General features: G+C 53.0%; 2 protein-coding genes across 2 annotated transcripts; both read right to left on the bottom strand.

The window, feature by feature from the left end:
- Positions 1 to 1,754: 1,754 nt before the first annotated feature.
- On the bottom strand, positions 1,755 to 11,222 carry LOC134056955 (serine/threonine-protein kinase PAK 3-like). Its single transcript, XM_062513916.1, has 11 exons — positions 11,147 to 11,222; positions 10,152 to 10,245; positions 8,744 to 8,823; positions 7,622 to 7,685; positions 6,302 to 6,350; positions 4,987 to 5,099; positions 4,341 to 4,458; positions 3,604 to 3,703; positions 2,961 to 3,157; positions 2,233 to 2,370; positions 1,755 to 1,844 (listed from the first exon to the last, which is right to left on the bottom strand). The coding sequence occupies exons 1-11, from the start codon at positions 11,220 to 11,222 to the stop codon at positions 1,755 to 1,757; spliced, it is 1,119 nt and encodes a 372-aa protein (XP_062369900.1).
- Positions 11,223 to 13,608: 2,386 nt separating this feature from the next.
- LOC134056954 (serine/threonine-protein kinase PAK 3-like) lies at positions 13,609 to 23,071 on the bottom strand. Its single transcript, XM_062513915.1, has 11 exons — positions 22,996 to 23,071; positions 22,000 to 22,093; positions 20,583 to 20,662; positions 19,461 to 19,524; positions 18,149 to 18,197; positions 16,839 to 16,951; positions 16,195 to 16,312; positions 15,458 to 15,557; positions 14,815 to 15,011; positions 14,087 to 14,224; positions 13,609 to 13,698 (listed from the first exon to the last, which is right to left on the bottom strand). Exons 1-11 carry the CDS (start codon positions 23,069 to 23,071, stop codon positions 13,609 to 13,611), a joined length of 1,119 nt encoding a protein of 372 aa, XP_062369899.1.
- Positions 23,072 to 27,914: the final 4,843 nt, after the last annotated feature.

Raw genomic sequence — 27,914 nt, 5'->3', positions numbered from 1 at the left:
AAGAAAATGTTTGTGAAGCACAGTCCACCCCTATAACTTACAAAAAAGATATTTCAGCCCACCTTCATGGAGTCTCTTCATTCTCCTTCCATTTAGAAACTTAGCTTTGACTTCATTGACTTTGGTGTATCTTTTCTGTTCTTCTTCCTCTCACCCACGGGAAGATGAAAGGCGGTAAGTCTTATCTGAGCATTGGAAAAAAACTTAAAATCTCCCACAGAAGTTGCAGGAGATGGGCCCGGCCATGCGGCAGCTGTGTCAGGAGCTCAGGCCGCCCAGGCCACGCTGGAGGGGCAGGACGAAAACTGCAAAGTCCAGCCAGAGGAGAAATGGGTGCCAAGGCTCTGGCTCCATGGCTTTCTTCCGGCTCTCACTGCACCCGGCTCCAGCTGCAGGCCGGGGGTTCTCCCTCTGCCTTGCCCAGCACACAAAGCCGTGGGGGGCTCTCCCAAACGGGGCCCAGCTGCCTCCCCCCAGGCCGTGAGGGCGGCCGGGCGGGCTCGGCCACCCCAGGGCTGCTCCGAGCCGGGGCAGGGCAGGGCCCCGCCGAGCCACAGCCGCACCGGGAAAAGGCGAGGATCCCAGCAATGGGCCTCTCCTCCTCTTGACCACTGGGGCCCCTGCTTAAAGATGGGGCCCGGCAGCCTCTGGAGCTTGGCCCTGTGCCTGGCCCGGGCCCCATACTAGAAGGGACCGGTGCTAGGCCAATGCCACACCTTAAGAGGCCAAAAATGCAAGAGAGCGTTCCCGGGGCTTACCTGCTTCAAATGTGATGCACGGAGCAAACCGACTTTTCCAATTCTTTTCTCAGGCTGTCAACAACTAAACCAGCCTCCAATTGGTCCCATCAATCCACAGAGGAAGTTCTCATGGGGAAAAACTTGCTAGTGGGCCCGCCCGCCAGGGTAAAACCAGCACACAAGGGGAGGCAGGTGTTTCACATCTCCAGGACATCAGGGACCCCTCAAGCCTCACAGTGACTTGAGAAGACAAATGCCATCACTCCAAACATCCTTCCTCCTGCAGGCACCCAGCTTGAAATACTGAGCAGCATGTGGGATGGTCAGGAATATCTCTTTGGCCACTTTGGGTCCCCTGCCCTGGCTGTGTCTCCTGCCAGCCTCGTGTGCACCATGACCCCAGGGAGCTCTGTCTGGGCAGCTCCTTCCCTAGTGCGGGGTGCCCAGCTGACACAGCCCTTGGCTCTCACAGATCCAAACTGCAGAACTTTTCATCCCTCATCTTGGCCTCAGTTCCCGTAGGAGAACGCATGTTCCTGCTGGACACTCACCTGCGCCTGAGCCTGTGGAGAAGCCTGGCTGCCTTCCTCTCTGCCCAGGGCAGCACAGACACTCCCAAACTTTCCCAGCAGCTGCCACACAACCACGGCCACAGCGGCGTCCCCAGCAGTGACACCCCTGCTCTGCTCTGTTTTGCCCTCTTCTGCTCCTCTATTCACAGCTAAAAGCCTGTATCTCCACAAGGAGGTTTGTTCTGGAGGAAGACCTCCGCCCACTTCCAAACTGACTCCCAAACCCCATCCCTCTATCTTCCCATGCTTTAGAAACACCTGACCATTCAGACTCAAATTTACAGCTTATTCACAGAAGGAAGGGAAGCTTCCAACACAGTGATGGTTTTACAGTATTTATTTTGACTATCAGTCTAAACTATCTACAAACTACAAACTACAAACTACTCCTTCCAACCTACAAACTCAAAAGAACAACAAACAACAACGGCCTCTTGCACGGCTAGAATCTTCTGTCAGCCATAAACTGCTGCGCTGCCATGATCAGAGGCGTCAGGCTGGAGGTCGGCTTGGCTGAAGTTACAAACGGATGCTGCCCAAAGAGAAAAAGAACAAATGAACTTCTGCTTTCCTCACAGGCTGAAGCAGCCTTTCTCTGGCTACCAGAGACACAGAGAAACGAGGGCAGTCTGTGCACCTCTGTCTCCCTGTCCAGGACTTTCCTGCCACAGGCAAACATGGCTTCCAATTCCACAAATGCATGAAGCCAGAGGTCTGCAGCTTAAGGAGACTTAGTCTAATTGTCATTGCAAGGCTCCTTCCAAGCCATGGCAGGCCGGGATTCTCCTTGTTTTTCCTTTGGAAAGCCCCCAGAATGGAGATTCTTAGGAGCGGGGCCCACCTGACGCCTTGGACTTGAGCAGAGGAGGAGCCCCTGGCAGTGGGTAGCTGGCACAGCCTGTAGCTGCTCTGCCTTTTACCTGCAGAAGTTCCTGGGCAGACCAGCGCCTGTCCTCGTCTGTCTCCAGGCAGCAGTGCAGAAAGTCTCGCAACCAAGCCGACTGCTGCCTGGGCTTCTGCAGCTTCGGGGTGCCCCCGGTGCTGATCAGCTGTCGAGCCTAGAGAAGAAGGCAACGCCACACTCCACCTGTCTCCTTCGCACCCAAAACTGCTCACCCACACCCCGCTGGCCAAGCTGCACTCTCACAAGTGGCCCTTTCTTCCCCACCAGAGGCTGTGACATGCCTTTCCCACCCCAACCAACTGAACCCAAAGCCAGAGGCAACCACAGCCAGTCCAATGTGCAAAGGCTCCTGCCTTCAGCCCTGATTTCATGGGCTGATTGGGAATCAGGAGCAAATCCATCAGCAAAAGCACACTCGGCTTCTCCGAGGACTGACACCAGCTCTACTGCCGCTTTGGAAGAGGGACTTTGGTCTAACTCTATTCTTCACAAGGATTCTACCGTAACATGCAGCTTTGCGCTGCTCACTGCTCCCTTAGGCAAAGCTGCCAGCAAGCAAATGGCATCAGCGTACTTTGGGCCGTTCCTAATTCAAGGGCAAGGGGAATAATACAGGGCAAGAAGCACAAGAGACTATGCAGCCCGGGAGCTATGGTCTTCAGGTGTTACCAAGCTTGGCAGGCAGAAGAACGGGGGCAGATTTTCTTAGAGGGACAGGAGCATCTGAGAGAAGTTGCAGCGCACCATGCGGGAGGTTTCCATCAGGTAAGGAGGAGCTCCTTCCACCATCTCCATCCCCACGATGCCAAAGGACCAGATGTCCACTTTGGGGCCGTAGGGCTTCCTGGTGAAAATTTCAGGCGCCATCCAGTAAGTAGTCCCGACAGCCGATCTGCGTTTGCTCTGCTCAGCCGTGAGCTGAGCAGCGAGGCCAAAATCAGCTGAGGAGAAAAAACACACTCGGATCAAGCCAGCGTGAAGTAGGAAAGCAAAGAGAAGAAGTCCCCACTCTCCCAGTGCCCAAGAAGGCAGTGTGGAATCCAAAGGGAATGCAAACGGGAATGGCATGCTGGCATTCCTAACAGCTGCAGCTGAGGAAATAGCAGATGGGCCACTTAGCAAAAGCCCCCCGTTTCACACAGTGGCTTTTAGTTCCCTGAAGCTCCAGACTGAAACTGCCTTGCTTGCGTGAGGGCACACACAGCCCAAAGCCCCTCCTGACACCTTCTTCCCAGCCACACCGCCCTGCACCTTGTGGCTGTGCTCTGCGCTTGCAGCAGGGCAGCCTGCACTGCCACGGGCACCACTCTTGGGCAACTGGAAGTCACTCAAATGCACCCCCAGCCCACAGCCCACCACGGCTGGGCCTGCCCTTAACAACACCCACCCAGCTTGACAGATCCATCCAAGCCCAGGAGAATGTTGTGGCTTTTGATGTCTCGGTGGATCACTTGCTTGCAGTGAAGGAAATCCAGGCCTTGCAGGCACTGAGGGAGGAAAAACAAACAGGAGATCTGACTTCGTCCCTCATGCAGTGCAGTGGCACATCTGCAAGACTGACTTGCTGGGGGACGCCGAGCCATGGCAGGCAAGGCTGAGGGGAGGGCAAGAGCTTGCTGCTGCAACATGACGACAGCAGGGCCTTTCTAAGAGAGGGTGTATTCGCTTTGAAAGAGAAAGGACGATGCTTTTTCTGGCCAGTGCCCTGCAAACACAGACTGAAGGAGCACCGCTGCAGTGCCTGTGCTCTCTCCAGCCAGATGACAGCAAATGCCTTTGCAAATGCCCCTTTGGGTGCAAAGCTCTCCTTGGAGGCTGAGCTCTGGCAGAGTCCTGTGAGTGTCTCTTTGTCTTTGCCACTCGGTTGACACTGTGCCACCAGCACGGCTGCTCTTACAGGGAAGGAATGCAGCACACACAGGCAGCAGGCAAGTGTTTGCAGAGGCCAACGCAAACAAACGCACTAGAAGAAGGGCCCGCACCTTGGCAGGCCCTCCAGATGCACTTGCCCCTGCTCTGCCAGTCACAAGAGATAGGCAGAAAGGAAGCTTGGAAGATGAAATCAATCCTCCCCTTCCCACCCATTCCACCCAAGCCATGGCAAGCACCAACGCAATCCCTTACCTCGCGGGACACAGCTGCTATCTCTCCTTCTGCAATTTGGATCTCCCTAATGACATCGTGCAAAGACCCTCCGTCCATGTATTCCATCACGAGCCAGAGTTCCTCGTGCACCAGGTAGCTGAAAGGAGGAAACAACCACCTGCAGGTGAATGCGTGCGCTTGCGTGACCTGATGGACCCTTTTGTCCGTGTCTCTCTCCGAGGAAGACAGGACGAAGGGAATAGGCATTCACAAGGCTCTACAGGGCTTGAACTCTGTGCAGTAGAAAAGACTGCTTGGTATGCACAGCTGTGCAACAGGCCATGGGAAATACCATCTCCAGTGCTTTGTCAGAACTCAAGAACCTTGGGGGAAAAATCAAACACCAAACCCAACAGGACAATGGGCACGGAGGGCAGGAACTTGGAGGCTGCTGACGCAGTAAAATTGGGCCGAGACCTGCTCTTTGAAAGTGCACTTCAAACTAGATATGCCGCAAAAGATAAATGCAGCCCCCATGCAAACTCCTCCAAGATGCTGTGGATCAGCCCAGAAAGGGGAAGGAATTAACATAGCTCCACCCTCTGCCAGCAACCAAAGGAGTGCTTGAACCTCTGGCTTGCAGCACGTCAGTGACCCTTCACGGCAGAAGAGCAGAACCACTCACCTGTCTACATAGTTCACCACATTGGCGTTCTTATTGTCCCGCATGACCTGGATTTCATTCACGCACAGTTCGTTGCTCTTCACTTGCAACAGACTGATTTTCTTTATGGCCACCTAAAACGACATGCAAACCATGGATCAAAGAAGTCGATGGCACAGGAACACAAGGCCAACAGGGACACTGTGATTTTGGGATGATACAGCTGCTCTGTGCCAAAATGCCTTGGGACTGGACATCAGAGGAACCGGAAGCTGAGCTTGCAAGAGCCCTTTACACTGCTTCCTTGGTCGCCACTCCCAGGACACACAGCCAGAAACCCTTTGCCTTGCAAACCTGGCAGAAACACAGTCTCAACTCTCCAGCTCAAAGCTCTAACCACCCTCGCTGCACCCACATTCTTCCCCCAGGGCCTCACTTTATCATCCCCATTTTGAATTCACGCACCACTTGCAAGCAGGAAACAACTTAGGCCTAGGAAAAATGGAGCAAAACTCCTGGGAAACCTTGGCCATTTCTAGGGGGCTTGATCATTACTCCGGTGGCCACCGGCATTCTTCACTGCACAACAACAGGGCAAACCCTTACAGATATGACAGATAAAATGCCGCCCTACAAACATCCTGACCGTCCCCCCCACCCCACCCCACCCCACACCCCCCAGAGAAATAAAAACCGACAGATTTTATGGAAAAATTGTTGTCATGATGAGAACATCATTAAGGACACATCAAAAAAAAACAAGGCTAGCACATCCTCACTTCAGCAATTTTCCATTTGTTCTGCTAAAATGCTTTCTAGCACACCAGTGACATTTGCAATTCCTGACTGATTCTAAAAAGAAATAGCTCATGCCTTGATCCTCTAGCGATACACACCAGGCTCTGAGCAGGGCTTAGGCCCTCGAGAGACTCCTTGCAGACCTCTCTCTCTAAGCACAGTTCCCAAGGGCAGCACTGCACGTGCCTAAGGAACTACCATCAAAATTCCCATGGATTTGCTGACAGCGCGAAAGGAGAAGTCGGGAACCGCGAGCCAAAGCCCCAAAGGGCACCGCCATTCTCTAAGACACCGCCTTGCCACTAAGAACCAGCTAGCGTGTCCTCCTCAGAAAGACAGCCCTTGGCCTCCTTGCATTGCTTGCGGCAGCTCAGAAGGACACAGTCTGTCCCCACTGGGCTTGGCAGGCAGACCCTGCTCTGCACTTCAGTTGCCTTTGCAGCAAAGCTCTAGTGGCGACCCAAAGCTCAGGCACAGCTCACAGCACAGGGGAGGGCACTCGAGAGCTGCACAAGCTGCAGCACCGCTTGACACTTACCTCTTCTCCTGTGGCAGTCTCCACTGCCGTGCACACAGTGCCGAAACCCCTAGAAACAAAACAGCAGCAGAGAAAGGAGAAGTCCTTTAGTCCCTGCAGAAGCCAGACACTGTGGCCCAAGGAGGAAAAAGAGGCCAGGGACAAACAGCAAATGCACCGCGACACATTCTGCTCTGGCTCCTTTCCCCCTTTCTCTTTCTGTGGCCGTGCGTGTCTGTGATTTTTCCAGACACACACACACACACACACACACACACACACACATGGCCGTTGGGCCTGCTCACACTTCTCCTTGCAGTGGATGTGCCACACTCAGGCACCTCCACACAGGCCTTCTGAGAAGCCTGAAGCCATGTCACAGACATCAGAAGAAAACCTCTCAACACACATCCTTTCTGCAGCTGACAAGGAAAGTAGTCTCCAGCCACAGCTGCAGTCACAGGCAGAGCAGGCACAGGTCTCCACTGCTGCACACACAAATGGAGAAGTGCTCAAAGCAGAAGATCCTCAGACAGCTGCCTTCTGGCTCCAGATCCATGGGCAGCTGCTTCTCTTGGGTGCAGCAGACACAGGAAGCACTCTACTTTTCAGGGGACTTCTTCTACATTTGGCTCCTCCCAGAGGAAATGTTGCAAATCAATCCCACTGACAGTCAGCAGAGCTGGCTTTCAGTAGGGAATAGCTTGGTGCTTTCTTTGCAGGAAAGGCCGCAACCCCACGGGACCCACGAGGGCTCTCCCCTCAGGCACTCGATGCCTTTTCCTCTAGAGTGCATTGGCATTGGACACTGGCCTGAAGCTTTGGCTTTTGCCACCTCAGCTACAAAAGAGAGCTGCTGCTTTTGTGTCTGCTTTTGGCTTCTAGACTAGCTAGGTGGTCATAGTGACCACTGAACCTTGTTTTCAGCAAAACGCTGGAACAAAGCTTCCTGAGAGCTGTTCCCTGACAGCCCACAGCTGCTACCTTGACCTTGGAGGCAATGAAGTTTTTCCTCCTTTCATTGCCACGGATCCTGTATCCTTTTGGGACACAGAGAAATGATTTGTCCCAAGAAAAGCGGCAAGAGGGGGAAAGACACTTGAGGGACAGGAGATGTGCCAGGTGCTGCTCCTTGCTGCAGAAAGGACCATTCCAGCATCCAGGTGTCTTTGCCATGCCTTCAGACCACAGCTATCAATGCTGACCAAAACTGAGACATAGCAGCGTCTCAGCGCAGCGTCTGCACAGCTTTGCAGCTTGCCTGACATCACTCCGGCGACAGGTGACAGCAGCAAAGTACACAGCCCCTCCCTTTGAAGAAGCACCTGTGGCTGCACTCACCCTTTGCCAATAATTTCCAGTTCTGTATATTTAGCCTCCGGATCTCCTTCGCTCACCAGCATCCCTGTAAAAACCCAAAGGAAAGATGCTCACTTCAAAACTGAGATGCCAGCCTGCAGCAGATCACCAAGGCAGCCCCACTCTCTGGCACACTGGGCCCTTTCAACTCCCTCACTGGACAAACAACAACACCATTGCCGCACCAGCACCACCAGCAGCACCACCAAAACAACAGCAGCAGGACAAGCAGCTCTGCAGCACATACGGTCTGCACTAAACTAGAAGCCTAAACTAAAATCTAAGCACGTGGAGAAACAGTCCAAGGACACAGAGATCAGAAGGCCACGACCAAGACAAGTGAGTGTGGTCTATAAAACCCAAACCTTTCTGTTCTTGGCCATGAACACTCTGTGCCATTCAACAAAAGCTGGCATCCTTGCAAGCAGCAAAGGCACCTTGGCTTCTGCAATCAATTTGTATCAACAGCTGCCCGCTCCAGAAGCGGAAGAATAGTGCCCAGTGCTTCCAGCAGAGGCATGATCTCCGCCTTGAAGCAGCACTTTACCTAAACAATGCCTTTCTGGCTTGCAAGAGCAGCAGCAGCAGCTGATGTTGCAACCTATTGCCATGGGCCTTAACAGTGAGGTTCCTCAGCCTTCAGGAGAGGCTATGATCTGAAGATGACCTTGGCTGTGCCCCACAGGAGCTGGGCCCCACAGGAGCTCCCTGAAGCCGCCTCATTCACAAGGTCCCGGCCTCCTGCTCAGCCACAAACCATCTCTCTTTTGCCTTTTGTACTGAGGCAAGCTCAGGCAAAGCCAAAGCACGCCAGGCTGCCCTCAGAGGCAGCAGCAAGAGCCCGCTGTTCCTTCAGCACCTCCAAGCACAACAACAGCTCCTGTGTGGAGGCCGCAGCAGCCGACACTCAGCCCAGCAGGAACTGCAGGTGGGACAGCTCACGCTGACACACGATCACACAGGGCACTGCTCCAGCACACAGGCATCACAAAGGACATACTCAGCAGGGCCAGGCACTCGTCCTCTGTCCTCTCTCTAAGCAGCTGCTCCATGCTGCCCGAGGAACTACTTGTGCTCCAGGTGCACGAGCTGCTCGCGCTTGACTTTCCAGCTTGGGGACAGGAGGCTTCTTCAGAGCCGGCAGCTGCAGCTCGTGCCGGCGCCAGGCCAGAGGAAGTGGAGCTCTGGGACAAGAAACAAATTTGGGTCAGAAACACGCCTGCCACAGATGCCCCTCCAATCCCATTTCAAATGCAAGCCCCTTGGAAGATGCTGCTGGCCACATCCTGGGCTCTTCACCTCTCGGCTTTTGCTGCCCCCTTCTCTCACACAAGGCGCAAATTCCAAAGGCTGCTTTTACCCCATGCACAACATGACCCCAAAGACACCGCTGACCAAAGCAGGCGCTTACTGATGTTGGCTGCTCAGGCCGTGGGCTGACAGCAGGGACAGGTTCATTAGCACCTTCCTCCTCTTCAGCCTCTTCCTTGACTCCACGTTCAGCAAGAGCAGGGGCTGGTGCTGCCCTTGGGCTCTGGGCACAGACAGCAGCGGGAGGGACAGGAAAGAACCTGTCATTCAGAACCTGACAGATATTCAGCTACAGGCCCCTGCTGCAGCTTAGCTGCTCCTTGAGCTCCCCACAGCTGCTGATGAGCAGGGCCAGGTCCCTCCAGGGGACAGTGGCTCCTCCATATCCTGCAAGGCTGTCAAGTGCATCTTTGCACGGCTCTCCTCACCAGAGATAGGGAGCCTGCACAGCCACTGGCCACCAAGGGCCTCACTTGTACCCCAGCAGCATCCCAAGACACCCTAATGCTACCTCTTGTCTCTTGCTAAGAGGAATTTACAGCCCCTATCAGAGTGGTGGGGAACGGATGCCTAAATGTCCAAGTTCCACACCCCTTTCCCAGGGGTGAAACACTCTGCAAGTGCCAGAAAGATTCCAGCCTGACTCAGCATCTTCAACTACGCAGGGGAGGTGCTGTCTGATCAAAAACTTCCAGCTCTCCTTTGCTCCAGCCACAGGGCCACTCCCAGCTGCCACTTACTGATGCTGGATGCTCAGGCCCCACAGTAGCAGCAGCTGCAGCTTGGTGGGCATCTTCCTCCCCTTTGGCCTCTTCTTCAGGAAGATGCGCAGCTGCAGGAGGCTCTGAGGTTGCTTTTGGGCTCTGCAGACAGACAGCAACGGGAGGGACAGGCAACCTTCTTGATATTCAGCTCTAGAACCCAGATGCACTAAGGAGGAATCATCTGGATTCTAAGTTGCTCAGCCTCCAGCTAATTGGACCAATCAGAGCAGACTGCGCTCTCTTGCACAGGAGAAATTCCATCATGGATTCAAGCAACGAGCAACCCCACTTTCCACTGCTTAAAAGCTCTGAAATGGAACTGGGCAAAACAGACACACATCCTCCACACATTGCTGCTGCTGCTGCTGCAGAGAGCCCGCACTGTACTTTCATTCATCCAAGCAGGCTGGCACTGGACTGCAGCAGGCCCAGCTCACAGCTTGCTCCACAGCTGTCCAATGCTACCAACGCCAAAGGCTCCTTTCCCACTCACCCAAGGGCTGGATTCTCTCCAGGCACGGGCGATGTGACCTGCAACACACAAAGGAAAAAGAACCCCATGCTGTGAGAAAACTGCCCGCTCCGGGAAAACCCACCAAAAATCAACCCAAAGCCAGAGCATATTGCTTTCACTCCATGCCTCCAGCAGCAAGCCTCGTGTCACACAGCAAGCAAGACAACAGCACAAAGGATTGCCTCGTGTCTGTCTTTTGTCCTTTTTGGCCACTCAAGCCCCAGAAACCTGAGGCCCATGAAGTCCAAGTTCTGAAACAGTCATTGTTTCTGCCCTGCCCCACCCAGCAGGAGCTACAGCTCGTCTCCTTCCTGTATTTCAGTTTTCTGAAGAGATGCAAGCGTCAGTTGCCACGAGCTTGCTGAAAACTTTTGCCCAATAATGCTTCAGCCCAAGCCCTTTAGCCATGGTGGCAGTTCTAATGTGACGCAGCACAGCAGCACCTCCTGTGCCCAGCAGCATACCGGAACTTGTCTGAAATGTCTATTTCAAGGGCCTTTCCCAAGCTGATTCTGTGATTTCCTCACAGAGGGAAGGGCTCTTTCAGCACACAGGAACTGTCAAGTCCCACACACATGTGCTGGGATGGGGGAATGCAGACAAGAAGAGGCTTCCCCTCAGTCCTGGAGAGCAGCGCAGTTTTTCCAAGCGCTCCTTCTAAGCTCTCCCTGTCTTCCCATCTTAGAAGTTGTCATTCTTGAGCCAGCAAACGCAGGAGATTCCAGACTCCACTGCCACAGGCCATGCCGTGTGGGGAGAAGAAGCCCAGCAGGCTACATTACAAATGCAGCCCACGCCCCGCTGGCTAGAGACACCCCCTTGTCAGCTGCAGCTGCTGACAGCAGCTTTACCCAACAAAAGGCCTCTTCATGGCCTTTGGCCTTCCATCTGCTGCACCGAATAGAAGCGCCTACTTACGTGCCAGGTGGGTGAAAAAGTAGCCAGAATAAGCCACGGTAAAAGCCGTGCAAACTGCAGCACACACTCTCTCCATGGCGGGAGCTATGCTGCTCAAGTCGGCACCAGACAGCACTTGTGGGGACAAACAAAAATCCTGCGAGAGCTCTCAGGGTGCAGCTGGCTGTCAGAGACCTCGTCGATCAGCAGGTTGCACCTGCAGGGAGCATGCCAAAGAGCTGCTCTGCCCACTGAGGCCTCCCGTGCCTGGGCACAGCAACTTTGCCTTGACAGCGCTGGGATGCGGCCGCTGACATCACAATAGCAGCTGCTCTAGGCTGCCTTGTGAAGTCATGCAGAGAAGCACACCTTCTCACTTCAGCTAAGGCCAAAAGGCACCTGCAAAGTTCTCCTCTGCTACAAAGCAACACAAAAAGGCCGCCTAGTCCATAAGCTGTTGCTCAAGGCATCTGGGAGTAACACCAAGAACACAGGAAGCCCTTGTAGCCCACGCTGAGAAGCTGAACACGGAGAAGGGACCATGATGATGTGAGGAGAAACCAAAAAAGAGAACAGCACCTTTGGCCACTCATTGTCCTGTGTTAAATCATGAGGCTTGATGCAGGTGGGGCTCTAAAAGGCAGCATCAATGGAAATCCCCCCTTCAGTGCCAGCTGTGGGACAAAACCTCAGGAAGGCCTTTCAGAGCCCTTCTTCCTCACTTGTTTGCTGCAGAACAAGGTGGGACACAGGCCTAAAAAGGTACATTGATGAAAACATGGAAAGCTAAGCAACACATCCACTAAAATCACATCATCCTCCTGCTGCACTGCTGTGGCATTTCCAAGGAGACTCGCCCATCTGAGGTGCACCTGAGGGAGCTTCCCTGGGCAAACGTGTGCCTCAGAGGGAGCTGCCTGCTGCAGATGGGAAGGAAGGAAGAAAGGAAGGAAAAAAAGAAAGAAAGAAAGGAAGGAAGGAAAAGAAAGAAAGAAAGAAAGAAAGGGAGGAAAGAAGGAAGGAAGGAAGGAAGGAAGGAAGGAAGGAAGGAAGGAAGAAAGAAAGAAAGAAAGAAAGAAAGAAAGAAAGAAAGAAAGAAAGAAAGAAAGAAAGAGAGAAAGAAAGAAAGAGAGAAAGAAAGAAAGAAAGAAAGAAAGTAAGAAAGAAAAAGAAAGAAAGAAAGAAAGAAAGAAAGAAAGAGAATAGAAGGTACCAGCATCATCGCTGTGGGCCGAGTCCCAAAGTGCTGGAAGGAGTAAAGCAGTGCGCCCAAGTGGGCTGGTCCCAGAAAAACTGAAGTTTTGAGGCAGAGACCAAATAGATCACGTGCTGGAGCAGCTACGGGAAGGCAGGCTGAGGAAAACAGAAAAACCACCGCCATTCCAAAACGTGGATGCTTCCTTCTCCCTCCTCCTCTTGCATTCCAACCTCTTTTGCTCTATTTGCCATGTTGTGGTTTAAGCCCAGGCAGCAAGCAAGTGCCACACACAGCCATTCTCACTCAATGCCCGGTCACCAGCAGGCTGGCCTGTGCAGAGAATTGGAAGGGTAGAAGCTGGAAAATTGCCAGGTGCAGAAAACAATTGAGCTGCATAGGGAATGCAGAAGCCTCATGCATAGGCCAAGAAACCCCTTTGAACTCATTCCCCATTTCCCAAGGGGAGGCAGGTGTTTCACATCTCCAGGACATCAGGGACCCCTCAAGCCTCACAGTGACTTGAGAAGACAAATGCCATCACTCCAAACATCCTTCCTCCTGCTGGTACCCAGCTTGAAATACTGAGCAGCATGTGGGATGGTCAGGAATATCTCTTTGGCCACTTTGGGTCCCCTGCCCTGGCTGTGTCTCCTGCCAGCCTCGTGTGCAGCATGACCCCAGGGAGCTCTGTCTGGGCAGCTCCTTCCCTAGTGCGGGGTGCCCAGCTGACACAGCCCTTGGCTCACACAGATCCAAACTGCAGAACTTTCCATCCCTCATCTTGGCCTCAGTTCCCGTAGGAGAACGCATGTTCCTGCTGGACACTCACCTGCGCCTGAGCCTGTGGAGAAGCCTGGCTGCCTTCCTCTCTGCCCAGGGCAGCACAGACACTCCCAAACTTTCCCAGCAGCTGCCACACAACCACGGCCACAGCGGCGTCCCCAGCAGTGACACCCCTGCTCTGCTCTGTTTTGCCCTCTTCTGCTTCTCTATTCACAGCTAAAAGCCTGTATCTCCACAAGGAGGTTTGTTCTGGAGGAAGACCTCCGCCCACTTTCAAAATGACTCCCAAACCCCATCCCTCTATCTTCCCATGCTTTAGAAACACCTGACCATTCAGACTCAAATTTACAGCTTATTCACAGAAGGAAGGGAAGCTTCCAACACAGTGATGGTTTTACAGTATTTATTTTGACTATCAGCCTAAACTATCTACAAACTACAAACTACTCCTTCCAACCTACAAACTCAAAAGAACAACAAACAACAACGGCCTCTTGCACGGCTAGAATCTTCTGTCAGCCATAAACTGCTGCGCTGCCATGATCAGAGGCGTCAGGCTGGAGGTCGGCTTGGCTGAAGTTACAAACGGATGCTGCCCAAAGAGAAAAAGAACAAATGAACTTCAGCTTTCCTCACAGGCTGAAGCAGCCTTTCTCTGGCTTCCAGAGACACAGAGAAACGAGGGCAGTCTGTGCACCTCTGTCTCCCTGTCCAGGACTTTCCTGCCACAGGCAAACATGGCTTCCAATTCCACAAATGCATGAAGCCAGAGGTCTGCAGCTTAAGGAGATTTAGTCTAATTGTCATTGCAAGGCTCCTTCCAAGCCATGGCAGGCCGGGATTCTCCTTGTTTTTCCTTTGGAAAGCCCCCAGAATGGAGATTCTTAGGAGCGGGGCCCACCTGACGCCTTGGACTTGAGCAGAGGAGGAGCCCCTGGCAGTGGGTAGCTGGCACAGCCTGTAGCTGCTCTGCCTTTTACCTGCAGAAGTTCCTGGGCAGACCAGCGCCTGTCCTCGTCTGTCTCCAGGCAGCAGTGCAGAAAGTCTCGCAACCAAGCCGACTGCTGCCTGGGCTTCTGCAGCTTCGGGGTGCCCCCGGTGCTGATCAGCTGTCGAGCCTAGAGAAGAAGGCAACGCCACACTCCACCTGTCTCCTTCGCACCCAAAACTGCTCACCCACACCCCGCTGGCCAAGCTGCACTCTCACAAGTGGCCCTTTCTTCCCCGCCAGAGGCTGCGACATGCCTTTCCCACCCCAACCAACTGAACCCAAAGCCAGAGGCAACCACAGCCAGTCCAATGTGCAAAGGCTCCTGCCTTCAGCCCTGATTTCGTGGGCTGATTGGGAATCAGGAGCAAATCCATCAGCAAAAGCACACTCGGCTTCTCCGAGGACTGACACCAGCTCTACCGCCGCTTTGGAAGAGGGACTTTGGTCTAACTCTACTCATCCCAAGGATTCTTCCGTAACATGCAGCTTGGCGCTGCTCACTGCTCCCTTAGGCAAAGCTGCCACCAAGCAAATGGCATCAGCGTACTTTGGGCCGTTCCTAGTTCAAGGGCAAGGGGAATAATACAGGGCAAGAAGCACAAGAGACTATGCAGCCCGGGAGCTATGGTCTTCAGGTGTTACCAAGCTTGGCAGGCAGAAGAACGGGGGCAGATTTTCTTAGAGGGACGGGAGCATCTGAGAGAAGTTGCAGCGCACCGTGCGGGAGGTTTCCATCAGGTAAGGAGGAGCTCCTTCCACCATCTCCATCCCCACGATGCCAAAGGACCAGATGTCCACTTTGGGGCCGTAGGGCTTCCTGGTGAAAATTTCAGGCGCCATCCAGTAAGTAGTCCCGACAGCCGATCTGCGTTTGCTCTGCTCAGCCGTGAGCTGAGCAGCGAGGCCAAAATCAGCTGAGGAGAAAAAACACACTCGGATCAAGCCAGCGTGAAGTAGGAAAGCAAAGAGAAGAAGTCCCCACTCTCCCAGTGCCCAAGAAGGCAGTGTGGAATCCAAAGGGAATGCAAACGGGAATGGCATGCTGGCATTCCTAACAGCTGCAGCTGAGGAAATAGCAGATGGGCCACTTAGCAAAAGCCCCCCGTTTCACACAGTGGCTTTTAGTTCCCTGAAGCTCCAGACTGAAACTGCCTTGCTTGCGTGAGGGCACACACAGCCCAAAGCCCCTCCTGACACCTTCTTCCCAGCCACACCGCCCTGCACCTTGTGGCTGTGCTCTGCGCTTGCAGCAGGGCAGCCTGCACTGCCACGGGCACCACTCTTGGGCAACTGGAAGTCACTCAAATGCACCCCCAGCCCACAGCCCACCACGGCTGGGCCTGCCCTTAACAACACCCACCCAGCTTGACAAATCCATCCAAGCCCAGGAGAATGTTGTGGCTTTTGATGTCTCGGTGGATCACTTGCTTGCAGTGAAGGAAATCCAGGCCTTGCAGGCACTGAGGGAGGAAAAACAAACAGGAGATCTGACTTCGTCCCTCATGCAGTGCAGTGGCACATCTGCAAGACTGACTTGCTGGGGGACGCCGAGCCATGGCAGGCAAGGCTGAGGGGAGGGCAAGAGCTTGCTGCTTCAACATGACGACAGCAGTGCCTTTCTAAGAGAGGGTGTATTCGCTTTGAAAGAGAAAGGGCAATGCTTTTTCTGGCCAGTGCCCTGCAAACACAGACTGAAGGAGCACCGCTGCAGTGCCTGTGCTCTCTCCAGCCAGATGACAGCAAATGCCTTTGCAAATGCCCCTTTGGGTGCAAAGCTCTCCTTGGAGGCTGAGCTCTGGCAGAGTCCTGTGAGTGTCTCTTTGTCTTTGCCACTCGGTTGACACTGTGCCACCAGCACGGCTGCTCTTACAGGGAAGGAATGCAGCACACACAGGCAGCAGGCAAGTGTTTGCAGAGGCCAACGCAAACAAACGCACTAGAAGAAGGGCCCGCACCTTGGCAGGCCCTCCAGATGCACTTGCCCCCGCTCTGCCAGTCACAAGAGATAGGCAGAAAGGAAGCTCAGAAGATGAAATCAATCCTCCCCTTCCCACCCATTCCACCCAAGCCATGGCAAGCACCAACGCAATCCCATACCTCGCGGGAGACAGCTGCTATCTCTCCTTCTGCCATTTGGATCTCCCTAATGACATCGTGCAAAGACCCTCCGTCCATGTATTCCATCACGAGCCAGAGTTCCTCGTGCAGCAGGTAGCTGAAAGGAGGAAACAACCACCTGCAGGTGAACGCGTGCGCTTGCGTGACCTGATGGACCCTTTTGTCCGTGTCTCTCTCCGAGGAAGACAGGACGAAGGGAATAGGCATTCACAAGGCTCTACAGGGCTTGAACTCTGTGCAGTAGAAAAGACTGCTTGGTATGCACAGCTGTGCAACAGGCCATGGGAAATACCATCTCCAGTGCTTTGTCAGAACTCAAGAACCTTGGGGGAAAAATCAAACACCAAACCCAACAGGACAATGGGCACGGAGGGCAGGAACTTGGAGGCTGCTGACGCAGTAAAATTGGGCCGAGACCTGCTCTTTGAAAGCGCACTTCAAACTAGATATGCCGCAAAAGATAAATGCAGCCCCCATGCAAACTCCTCCAAGATGCTGTGGATCAGCCCAGAAAGGGGAAGGAATTAACAGCTCCACCCTCTGCCAGCAACCAAAGGAGTGCTTGAACCTCTGGCTTGCAGCACGTCAGTGACCCTTCACGGCAGAAGAGCAGAACCACTCACCTGTCTACATAGTTCACCACATTGGCGTTCTTATTGTCCCGCATGACCTGGATTTCATTCACGCACAGTTCGTTGCTCTTCACTTGCAACAGACTGATTTTCTTTATGGCCACCTAAAACGACATGCAAACCATGGATCAAAGAAGTCGATGGCACAGGAACACAAGGCCAACAGGGACACTGTGATTTTGGGATGATACAGCTGCGCTGTGCCAAAATGCCTTGGGACTGGACATCAGAGGAACCGGAAGCTGAGCTTGCAAGAGCCCTTTACACTGCTTCCTTGGTCGCCACTCCCAGGACACACAGCCAGAAACCCTTTGCCTTGCAAACCTGGCAGAAACACAGTCTCAACTCTCCAGCTCAAAGCTCTAACCGCCCTTGCTGCACCCACATTCTTCCCCCAGGGCCTCACTTTATCATCCCCATTTTGAATTCACGCACCACTTGCAAGCAGGAAACAACTTAGGCCTAGGAAAAATGGAGCAAAACTCCTGGAAAACCTTGGCCATTTCTAGGGGGCTTGATCATTACTCCGGTGGCCACCGGCATTCTTCACTGCACAACAACAGGGCAAACCCTTACAGATATGACAGATAAAATGCCGCCCTACAAACATCCTGACCGTCCCCCCCAGCCCACCCCACACCCCCCAGAGAAATAAAAACCGACAGATTTTATGGAAAAATTGTTGTCATGATGAGAACATCATTAAGGACACATCAAAAAAAAACAAGGCTAGCACATCCTCACTTCAGCAATTTTCCATTTGTTCTGCTAAAATGCTTTTTAGCACACCAGTGACATTTGCAATTCCTGACTGATTCTAAAAAGAAATAGCTCATGCCTTGATCCTCTAGCGATACACACCAGGCTCTGAGCAGGGCTTAGGCCCTCGAGAGACTCCTTGCAGACCTCTCTCTCTAAGCACAGTTCCCAAGGGCAGTACTGCACGTGCCTAAGGAACTACCATCAAAATTCCCATGGATTTGCTGACAGCACGAAAGGAGAACTCGGGAACCGCGAGCCAAAGCCCCAAAGGGCACCGCCATTCTCTAAGACACCGCCTTGCCACTAAGAACCAGCTAGCGTGTCCTCCTCAGAAAGACAGCCCTTGGCCTCCTTGCATTGCTTGCGGCAGCTCAGAAGGACACAGTCTGTCCCCACTGGGCTTGGCAGGCAGACCCTGCTCTGCACTTCAGTTGCCTTTGCAGCAAAGCTCTACTGGCGACCCAAAGCTCAGGCACAGCTCACAGCACAGGGGAGGGCACTCGAGAGCTGCACAAGCTGCAGCACCGCTTGACACTTACCTCTTCTCCTGTGGCAGTCTCCACTGCCGTGCACACAGTGCCAAAACCCCTAGAAACAAAACAGCAGCAGAGAAAGGAGAAGTCCTTTAGTCCCTGCAGAAGCCAGACACTGTGGCCCAAGGAGGAAAAAGAGGCCAGGGACAAACAGCAAATGCACCGCGACACATTCTGCTCTGGCTCCTTTCCCCCTTTCTCTTTCTGTGTCCGTGCGTGTCTGTGATTTTTCCAGACACACACACACACACACACACACACATGGCCGTTGGGCCTGCTCACACTTCTCCTTGCAGTGGATGTGCCACACTCAGGCACCTCCACACAGGCCTTCTGAGAAGCCTGAAGCCATGTCACAGACATCAGAAGAAAACCTCTCAACACACATCCTTTCTGCAGCTGACAAGGAAAGTAGTCTCCAGCCACAGCTGCAGCCACAGGCAGAGCAGGCACAGGTCTCCACTGCTGCACACACAAATGGAGAAGTGCTCAAAGCAGAAGATCCTCAGACAGCTGCCTTCTGGCTCCAGAGCCATGGGCAGCTGCTTCTCTTGGGTGCAGCAGACACAGGAAGCACTCTACTTTTCAGGGGACTTCTTCTACATTTGGCTCCTCCCAGAGGAAATGTTGCAAATCAATCCCACTGACAGTCCGCAGAGCTGGCTTTCAGTAGGGAATAGCTTGGTGCTTTCTTTGCAGGAAAGGCCGCAACCCCACGGGATCCACGAGGGCTCTCCCCTCAGGCACTCGATGCCTTTTCCTCTAGAGTGCATTGGCATTGGACACGGGCCTGAAGCTTTGGCTTTTGCCACCTCAGCTACAAAAGAGAGCTGCTTCTTTTGTGTCTGCTTTTGGCTTCTAGACTAGCTAGGTGGTCATCCTGACCACTGAACCTTGTTTTCAGCAAAACGCTGGAACAAAGCTTCCTGAGAGCTGTTCCCTGACAGCCCGCAGCTGCTACCTTGACCTTGGAGGCAATGAAGCTTTTCCTCCTTTCATTGCCACGGATCCTGTATCCTTTTGGGACACAGAGAAATGATTTGTCCCAAGAAAAGCGGCAAGAGGGGGAAAGACACTTGAGGGACAGGAGATGTGCCAGGTGCTGCTCCTTGCTGCAGAAAGGACCATTCCAGCATCCAGGTGTCTTTGCCATGCCTTCAGACCACAGCTATCAATGCTGACCAAAACTGAGACATAGCAGCGTCTCAGCGCAGCGTCTGCACAGCTTTGCAGCTTGCCTGACATCACTCCGGCGACAGGTGACAGCAGCAAAGTACACAGCCCCTCCCTTTGAAGAAGCACCTGTGGCTGCACTCACCCTTTGCCAATAATTTCCAGTTCTGTATATTTAGCCTCCGGATCTCCTTCGCTCACCAGCGTCCCTGTAAAAACCCAAAGGAAAGATGCTCACTTCAAAACTGAGATGCCAGCCTGCAGCAGATCACCAAGGCAGCCCCACTCTCTGGCACACTGGGCCCTTTCAACTCCCTCACTGGACAAACAACAACACCATTGCCGCACCAGCACCACCAGCAGCACCACCAAAACAACAGCAGCAGGACAAGCAGCTCTGCAGCACATACGGTCTGCACTAAACTAGAAGCCTAAACTAAAATCTAAGCACGTGGAGAAACAGTCCAAGGACACAGAGATCAGAAGGCCACGACCAAGACAAGTGAGTGTGGTCTATAAAACCCAAACCTTTCTGTTCTTGGCCATGAACACTCTGCGCCATTCAACAAAAGCTGGCATCCTTGCAAGCAGCAAAGGCACCTTGGCTTCTGCAATCAATTTGTATCAACAGCTGCCCGCTCCAGAAGCGGAAGAATAGTGCCCAGTGCTTCCAGCAGAGGCATGATCTCCGCCTTGAAGCAGCACTTTACCTAAACAATGCCTTTCTGGCTTGCAAGAGCAGCAGCAGCAGCTGATGTTGCAACCTATTGCCATGGGCCTTAACAGTGAGGTTCCTCAGCCTTCAGGAGAGGCTATGATCTGAAGATGACCTTGGCTGTGCCCCACAGGAGCTGGGCCCCACAGGAGCTCCCTGAAGTCGCCTCATTCACAAGGTCCCGGCCTCCTGCTCAGCCACAAACCATCTCTCTTTTGCCTTTTGTACTGAGGCAAGCTCAGGCAAAGCCAAAGCACGCCAGGCTGCCCTCAGAGGCAGCAGCAAGAGCCCGCTGTTCCTTCAGCACCTCCAAGCACAACAACAGCTCCTGTGTGGAGGCCGCAGCAGCCGACACTCAGCCCAGCAGGAACTGCAGGTGGGACAGCTCACGCTGACACACGATCACACAGGGCACTGCTCCAGCACACAGGCATCACAAAGGACATACTCAGCAGGGCCAGGCACTCGTCCTCTGTCCTCTCTCTAAGCAGCTGCTCCATGCTGCCCGAGGAACTACTTGTGCTCCAGGTGCACGAGCTGCTCGCGCTTGACTTTCCAGCTTGGGGACAGGAGGCTTCTTCAGAGCCGGCAGCTGCAGCTCGTGCCGGCGCCAGGCCAGAGGAAGTGGAGCTCTGGGACAAGAAACAAATTTGGGTCAGAAACACGCCTGCCACAGATGCCCCTCCAATCCCATTTCAAATGCAAGCCCCTTGGAAGATGCTGCTGGCCACATCCTGGGCTCTTCACCTCTCGGCTTTTGCTGCCCCCTTCTCTCACACAAGGCGCAAATTCCAAAGGCTGCTTTTACCCGATGCACAACATGACCCCAAAGACACCGCTGACCAAAGCAGGCGCTTACTGATGTTGGCTGCTCAGGCCGTGGGCTGACAGCAGGGACAGGTTCATTAGCACCTTCCTCCTCTTCAGCCTCTTCCTTGACTCCACGTTCAGCAAGAGCAGGGGCTGGTGCTGCCCTTGGGCTCTGGGCACAGACAGCAGCGGGAGGGACAGGAAAGAACCTGTCATTCAGAACCTGACAGATATTCAGCTACAGGCCCCTGCTGCAGCTTAGCTGCTCCTTGAGCTCCCCACAGCTGCTGATGAGCAGGGCCAGGTCCCTCCAGGGGACAGTGGCTCCTCCATATCCTGCAAGGCTGTCAAGTGCATCTTTGCACGGCTCTCCTCACCAGAGATAGGGAGCCTGCACAGCCACTGGCCACCAAGGGCCTCACTTGTACCCCAGCAACATCCAAAGACACCCTAATGCTACCTCATGTCTCCTGCTAAGAGGAATTCACAGCCCCTATCAGAGTGGTGGGGAACGGATGCCTAAATGTCCAAGTTCCACACCCCTTTCCCAGGGGTGAAACACTCTGCAAGTGCCAGAAAGATTCCAGCCCTCAGCATCTTCAACTACGCAGGGGAGGTGCTGTCTGATCAAAAACTTCCAGCTCTCCTTTGCTCCAGCCACAGGGCCACTCCCAGCTGCCACTTACTGATGCTGGATGCTCAGGCCCCACAGTAGCAGCAGCTGCAGCTTGGTGGGCATCTTCCTCCCCTTTGGCCTCTTCTTCAGGAAGATGCGCAGCCGCAGGAGGCTCTGAGGTTGCTTTTGGGCTCTGCAGACAGACAGCAATGGGAGGGACAGGCAACCTTCTTGATATTCAGCTCTAGAACCCAGATGCACTAAGGAGGAATCATCTGGATTCTAAGTTGCTCAGCCTCCAGCTAATTGCACCAATCAGAGCAGACTGCGCTCTCTTGCACAGGAGAAATTCCATCATGCATTCAAGCAACGAGCAACCCCACTTTCCACTGCTTAAAAGCTCTGAAATGGAACTGGGCAAAACAGACACACATCCTCCACACATTGCTGCTGCTGCTGCTGCTCCTGCTGCTGCAGAGAGCCCGCACTGTACTTTCATTCATCCAAGCAGGCTGGCACTGGACTGCAGCAGGCCCAGCTCACAGCTTGCTCCACAGCTGTCCAATGCTACCAACGCCAAAGGCTCCTTTCCCACTCACCCAAGGGCTGGATTCTCTCCAGGCACGGGCGATGTGACCTGCAACACACAAAGGAAAAAGAACCCCATGCTGTGAGAAAACTGCCCGCTCTGGGAAAACTCACCAAAAAGTCAACCCAAAGCCAGAGCATATTGCTTTCACTCCATGCCTCCAGCAGCAAGCCTCGTGTCACACAGCAAGCAAGACAACAGCACAAAGGATTGCCTCGTGTCTGTCTTTTGTCCTCTTTGGCCACTCAAGCCCCAGAAACCTGAGGCCCATGAAGTCCAAGTTCTGAAACAGTCATTGTTTCTGCCCTGCCCCACCCAGCAGGAGCTACAGCTCGTCTCCTTCCTGTATTTCAGTTTTCTGAAGAGATGCAAGCGTCAGTTGCCACGAGCTTGCTGAAAACTTTTGCCCAGAAATGCTTCAGCCCAAGCCCTTTAGCCATGGTGGCAGTTCTAATGTGACTCTGCACAGCAACACCTCCTGTGCCCAGCAGCATACCGGAACTTGTCTGAAATGTCTATTTCAAGGGCCTTTCCCAAGCTGATTCTGTGATTTCCTCACAGAGGGAAGGGCTCTTTCAGCACACAGGAACTGTCAAGTCCCACACACATGTGCTGGGATGGGGGAATGCAGACAAGAAGAGGCTTCCCCTCAGTCCTGGAGAGCAGCGCAGTTTTTCCAAGCGCTCCTTCTAAGCTCTCCCTGTCTTCCCCTCTTAGAAGTTGTCATTCTTGAGCCAGCAAACGCAGGAGATTCCAGACTCCACTGCCACAGGCCATGCCGTGTGGGGAGAAGAAGCCCAGCAGGCTACATTACAAATGCAGCCCACGCCCCGCTGGCTAGAGACACCCCCTTGTCAGCTGCAGCTGCTGACAGCAGCTTTACCCAACAAAAGGCCTCTTCATGGCCTTTGGCCTTCCATCTGCTGCACCGAATAGAAGCGCCTACTTACGTGCCAGGTGGGTGAAAAAGTAGCCAGAATAAGCCACGGTAAAAGCCGTGCAAACTGCAGCACACACTCTCTCCATGGCGGGAGCTATGCTGCTCAAGTCGGCACCAGACAGCACTTGTGGGGACAAACAAAAATCCTGCGAGAGCTCTCAGGGTGCAGCTGGCTGTCAGAGACCTCGTCGATCAGCAGGTTGCACCTGCAGGGAGCATGCCAAAGAGCTGCTCTGCCCACTGAGGCCTCCCGTGCCTGGGCACAGCAACTTTGCCTTGACAGCGCTGGGATGCGGCCGCTGACATCACAATAGCAGCTGCTCTAGGCTGCCTTGTGAAGTCACACCGAGAAGCACACCTTCTCACTTCAGCTAAGGCCAAAAGGCACCTGCAAAGTTCTCCTCTGCTACAAAGCAACACAAAAAGCCCGCCTAGTCCATAAGCTGTTGCTCAAGGCATCTGGGAGTAACACCAAGAACACAGGAAGCCCTTGTAGCCCACGCTGAGAAGCTGAACATGGAGGAGGGACCATGATGATGTGAGGAGAAACCAAAAAAGAGAACAGCACCTTTGGCCACTCATTGTCCTGTGTTAAATCATGAGGCTTGATGCAGGTGGGGCTCTAAAAGGCAGCATCAATGGAAATCCCCCCTTCAATGCCAGCTGTGGGACAAAACCTCAGGAAGGCCTTTCAGAGCCCTTCTTCCTCACTTGTTTGCTGCAGAACAAGGTGGGACACAGGCCTAAAAAGGTACATTGATGAAAACATGGAAAGCTAAGCCACACATCCACTAAAATCACATCATCCTCCTGCTGCACTGCTGTGGCATTTCCAAGGAGACTCGGCCATCTGAGGTGCACCTCAGGGAGCTTCCCTGGGCAAACGTGTGCCTCAGAGGGAGCTGCCTGCTGCAGATGGGAAGGAAGGAAGAAAGGAAGGAAAAGAAAGAAAGAAAGGAAGGAAGGAAGGAAGGAAAAGAAAGAAAAGAAAGAAAGAGAGAAAGAAAGAAAGAGAGAAAGAAAGAAAAAAAAAGAAAGAAAGAAAGAGAATAGAAGGTACCAGCATCATCGCTGTGGGCCGAGTCCCAAAGTGCTGGAAGGAGTAAAGCAGTGCGCCCAAGTGGGCTGGTCCCAGAGAAACTGAAGTTTTGAGGCAGAGACCAAATAGATCACGTGCTGGAGCAGCTACGGGAAGGCAGGCTGAGGAAAACAGAAAAACCACCGCCATTCCAAAACGTGGATGCTTCCTTCTCCCTCCTCCTCTTGCATTCCAACCTCTTTTGCTCTATTTGCCATGTTGTGGTTTAAGCCCAGGCAGCAAGAAAGTGCCACACACAGCCATTCTCACTCGATGCCCGGTCACCAGCAGGCTGGCCTGTGCAGAGAATTGGAAGGGTAGAAGCTGGAAAATTGCCAGGTGCAGAAAACAATTGAGCTGCATAGGGAATGCAGAAGCCTCATGCATAGGCCAAGAAACCCCTTTGAACTCATTCCCCATTTCCCAAGGGGAGGCAGGTGTTTCACATCTCCAGGACATCAGGGACCCCTCAAGCCTCACAGTGACTTGAGAAGACAAATGCCATCACTCCAAACATCCTTCCTCCTGCTGGTACCCAGCTTGAAATACTGAGCAGCATGTGGGATGGTCAGGAATATCTCTTTGGCCACTTTGGGTCCCCTGCCCTGGCTGTGTCTCCTGCCAGCCTCGTGTGCAGCATGACCCCAGGGAGCTCTGTCTGGGCAGCTCCTTCCCTAGTGCGGGGTGCCCAGCTGACACAGCCCTTGGCTCACACAGATCCAAACTGCAGAACTTTTCATCCCTCATCTTGGCCTCAGTTCCCGTAGCAGAACTCGTGTTCCCACCGTATCGGAAAAATAATATTAGGAGAAATGGGGCAACTGAGAGACTGGATAAAAAGTGCTTTCTTGCCTTATGGCATCAATCTCATAGAAAGGTGAGGCATTAAAGGTGTTACATCCAGTGCCATAGTATCAGAAGCCTTTCCCTTCTTCATTCCGATGCCTTATGTTCGTTTTTTCACTAGTCACATACTTCTGCAAAACTTGTGAACATCTTTTCATAGCAATCATTAATTCCTTACTTTCTGCAGCCTTGCCACAATGCATCATTTTTCAACCAATCATACAGCATTTCTAAATTCACATTGCTGCATCTTCATCTTTTCACTAACTTTAGAACAAGTTCTATTGCTACGTTTGAAAACCTTTTGCTACCTTACTTAACGTATTGCCTGGCTTACATAACACATCTTTCTCTTTGCTTAAAACATATTTCCATTTCAAGTGCAAACCTGTATTCCTCTTTCCTGTCTGCTTCACTTTTTAGCTTGTAATTCTAAAGGCCTTCCCTAAAGTCTCAGGTTAAACATTGTATCCATCTCTACCTCTGAGCCTGGATGCACAAGGCCCGGAGAGCTCTCTGGCCTTTGCATTTCCCACAAGCGAATGAGCAAAGAGCTCATTTCCCATTTCCCAAGGTGTAATGGTTTCGTTTGTTTGTTTGTTTGTTTCAGGGCCAATGTACCAATAATGTAATAGTTTAAGGTTTGCCAATTTTAATATCGTTACCTTTTGTGGTGAACTAGAATTAGGAGTAAAAGTAAAGCAGGCCAAACACTTACAAAGGGAATAAAGAAAAAGACTTTATTAACTACACAAAGAATAAGAATAATAAATTCAGAGCAGATTTTCAGACCAGCTCTTCTTTCCCCCTTTGTTACAGCTTAACAACATGCAGAGACACTTCTGTCAATTTCTTCCGTAAATTATCTTTTCCAGTTCACTTTAGGGAGAGGAGTTTCTTTTTCTTTAGCTATAAGGATCTTTTACTAAGAGAGGAAATTGCCAGTTCTCTTTTGACTCCACTTGCTCAGGATTCACAGCTGCCCGGGATCTGCTGTCAGGAAACTCCTCCCACTTCACAGTGTGTTCACAACTGAGTTGCGGGCCATGGTAAAAAGTCATGGGGTATGACTTGTAAGGATGAGCTACTCCAAGGCAAAAGTTCTCTTTAGCTCACTTCTCTCTCTGTTTATATATTATTCCCAGGAACAGAGATCCCCCTCTTTTCCTCAGGGCAAAGGATTCTTCAAACCCTTTACACCTTGCTCCACCCCCCCACCACCCCAGGTCTCTCTTTTTTTCCATGGTTTAAAGAAAATGTTTGTGAAGCACAGTCCACCCCTATAACTTACAAAAAAGATATTTCAGCCCACCTTCATGGAGTCTCTTCATTCTCCTTCCATTTAGAAACTTAGCTTTGACTTCATTGACTTTGGTGTATCTTTTCTGTTCTTCTTCCTCTCACCCACGGGAAGATGAAAGGCGGTAAGTCTTATCTGAGCATTGGAAAAAAACTTAAAATCTCCCACAGAAGTTGCAGGAGATGGGCCCGGCCATGCGGCAGCTGTGTCAGGAGCTCAGGCCGCCCAGGCCAAGCTGGAGGGGCAGGACGAAAACTGCAAAGTCCAGCCAGAGGAGAAATGGGTGCCAAGGCTCTGGCTCCATGGCTTTCTTCCGGCTCTCACTGCACCCGGCTCCAGCTGCAGGCCGGGGGTTCTCCCTCTGCCTTGCCCAGCACACAAAGCCGTGGGGGTCTCTCCCAAACGGGGCCCAGCTGCCGCCCCCCAGGCCGTGAGGGCGGCCGGGCGGGCTCGGCCACCCCAGGGCTGCTCCGAGCCGGGGCAGGGCAGGGCCCCGCCGAGCCACGGCCGCACCGGGAAAAGGCGAGGATCCCAGCAATGGGCCTCTCCTCCTCTTGACCACTGGGGCCCCTGCTTAAAGACGGGCCCCGGCAGCCGCTGGAGCTTGGCCCTGTGCCTGGCCCGGGCCCCATACTAGAAGGGACCAGCGCTAGCCCAGTGCCACACCGTAAGAGGCCAAAAATGCAAGAGAGCGTTCCTGGGGCTTACCTGCTTCAAATGTGATGCACGGAGCAAACCGACTTTTCCAATTCTTTTCTCAGGCTGTCAACAACTAAACCAGCCTCCAATTGGTCCCATCAATCCACAGAGGAAGTTCTCATGGGGAAAAACTTGCTAGTGGGCCCGCCCGCCAGGGTAAAACCAGCACACAAGGGGAGGCAGGTGTTTCACATCTCCAGGACATCAGGGACCCCTCAAGCCTCACAGTGACTTGAGAAGACAAATGCCATCACTCCAAACATCCTTCCTCCTGCAGGCACCCAGCTTGAAATACTGAGCAGCATGTGGGATGGTCAGGAATATCTCTTTGGCCACTTTGGGTCCCCTGCCCTGGCTGTGTCTCCTGCCAGCCCCGTGTGCAGCATGACCCCAGGGAGCTCTGTCTGGGCAGCTCCTTCCCTAGTGCGGGGTGCCCAGCTGACACAGCCCTTGGCTCACACAGATCCAAACTGCAGAACTTTTCATCCCTCATCTTGGCCTCAGTTCCCGTAGGAGAACTGAGTGTTCCTGCTGGACACTCACCTGCGCCTGAGCCTGTGGAGAAGCCTGGCTGCCTTCCTTTCTGCCCAGGGCAGCACAGACACTCCCAAACTTTCCCAGCAGCTGCCACACAACCACGGCCACAGCGGCGTCCCCAGCAGTGACACCCCTGCTCTGCTCTGTTTTGCCATCTTCTGCTTCTCTATTCACAGCTAAAAGCCTGTATCTCCACAAGGAGGTTTGTTCTGGAGGAAGACCTCCGCCCACTTCCAAACTGACTCCCAAACCCCATCCCTCTATCTTCCCATGCTTTAGAAACACCTGACCATTCAGACTCAAATTTACAGCTTATTCACAGAAGGAAGGGAAGCTTCCAACACAGTGATGGTTTTACAGTATTTATTTTGACTATCAGCCTAAACTATCTACAAACTACAAACTACAAACTACTCCTTCCAACCTACAAACTCAAAAGAACAACAAACAACAACGGCCTCTTGCACGG

Source organism: Cinclus cinclus, chromosome Z (assembly GCF_963662255.1).
Source record: "Cinclus cinclus chromosome Z, bCinCin1.1, whole genome shotgun sequence".
Lineage (NCBI taxonomy): Eukaryota > Metazoa > Chordata > Aves > Passeriformes > Cinclidae > Cinclus > Cinclus cinclus.
This window is presented reverse-complemented; position numbering and strand designations above follow the sequence as displayed.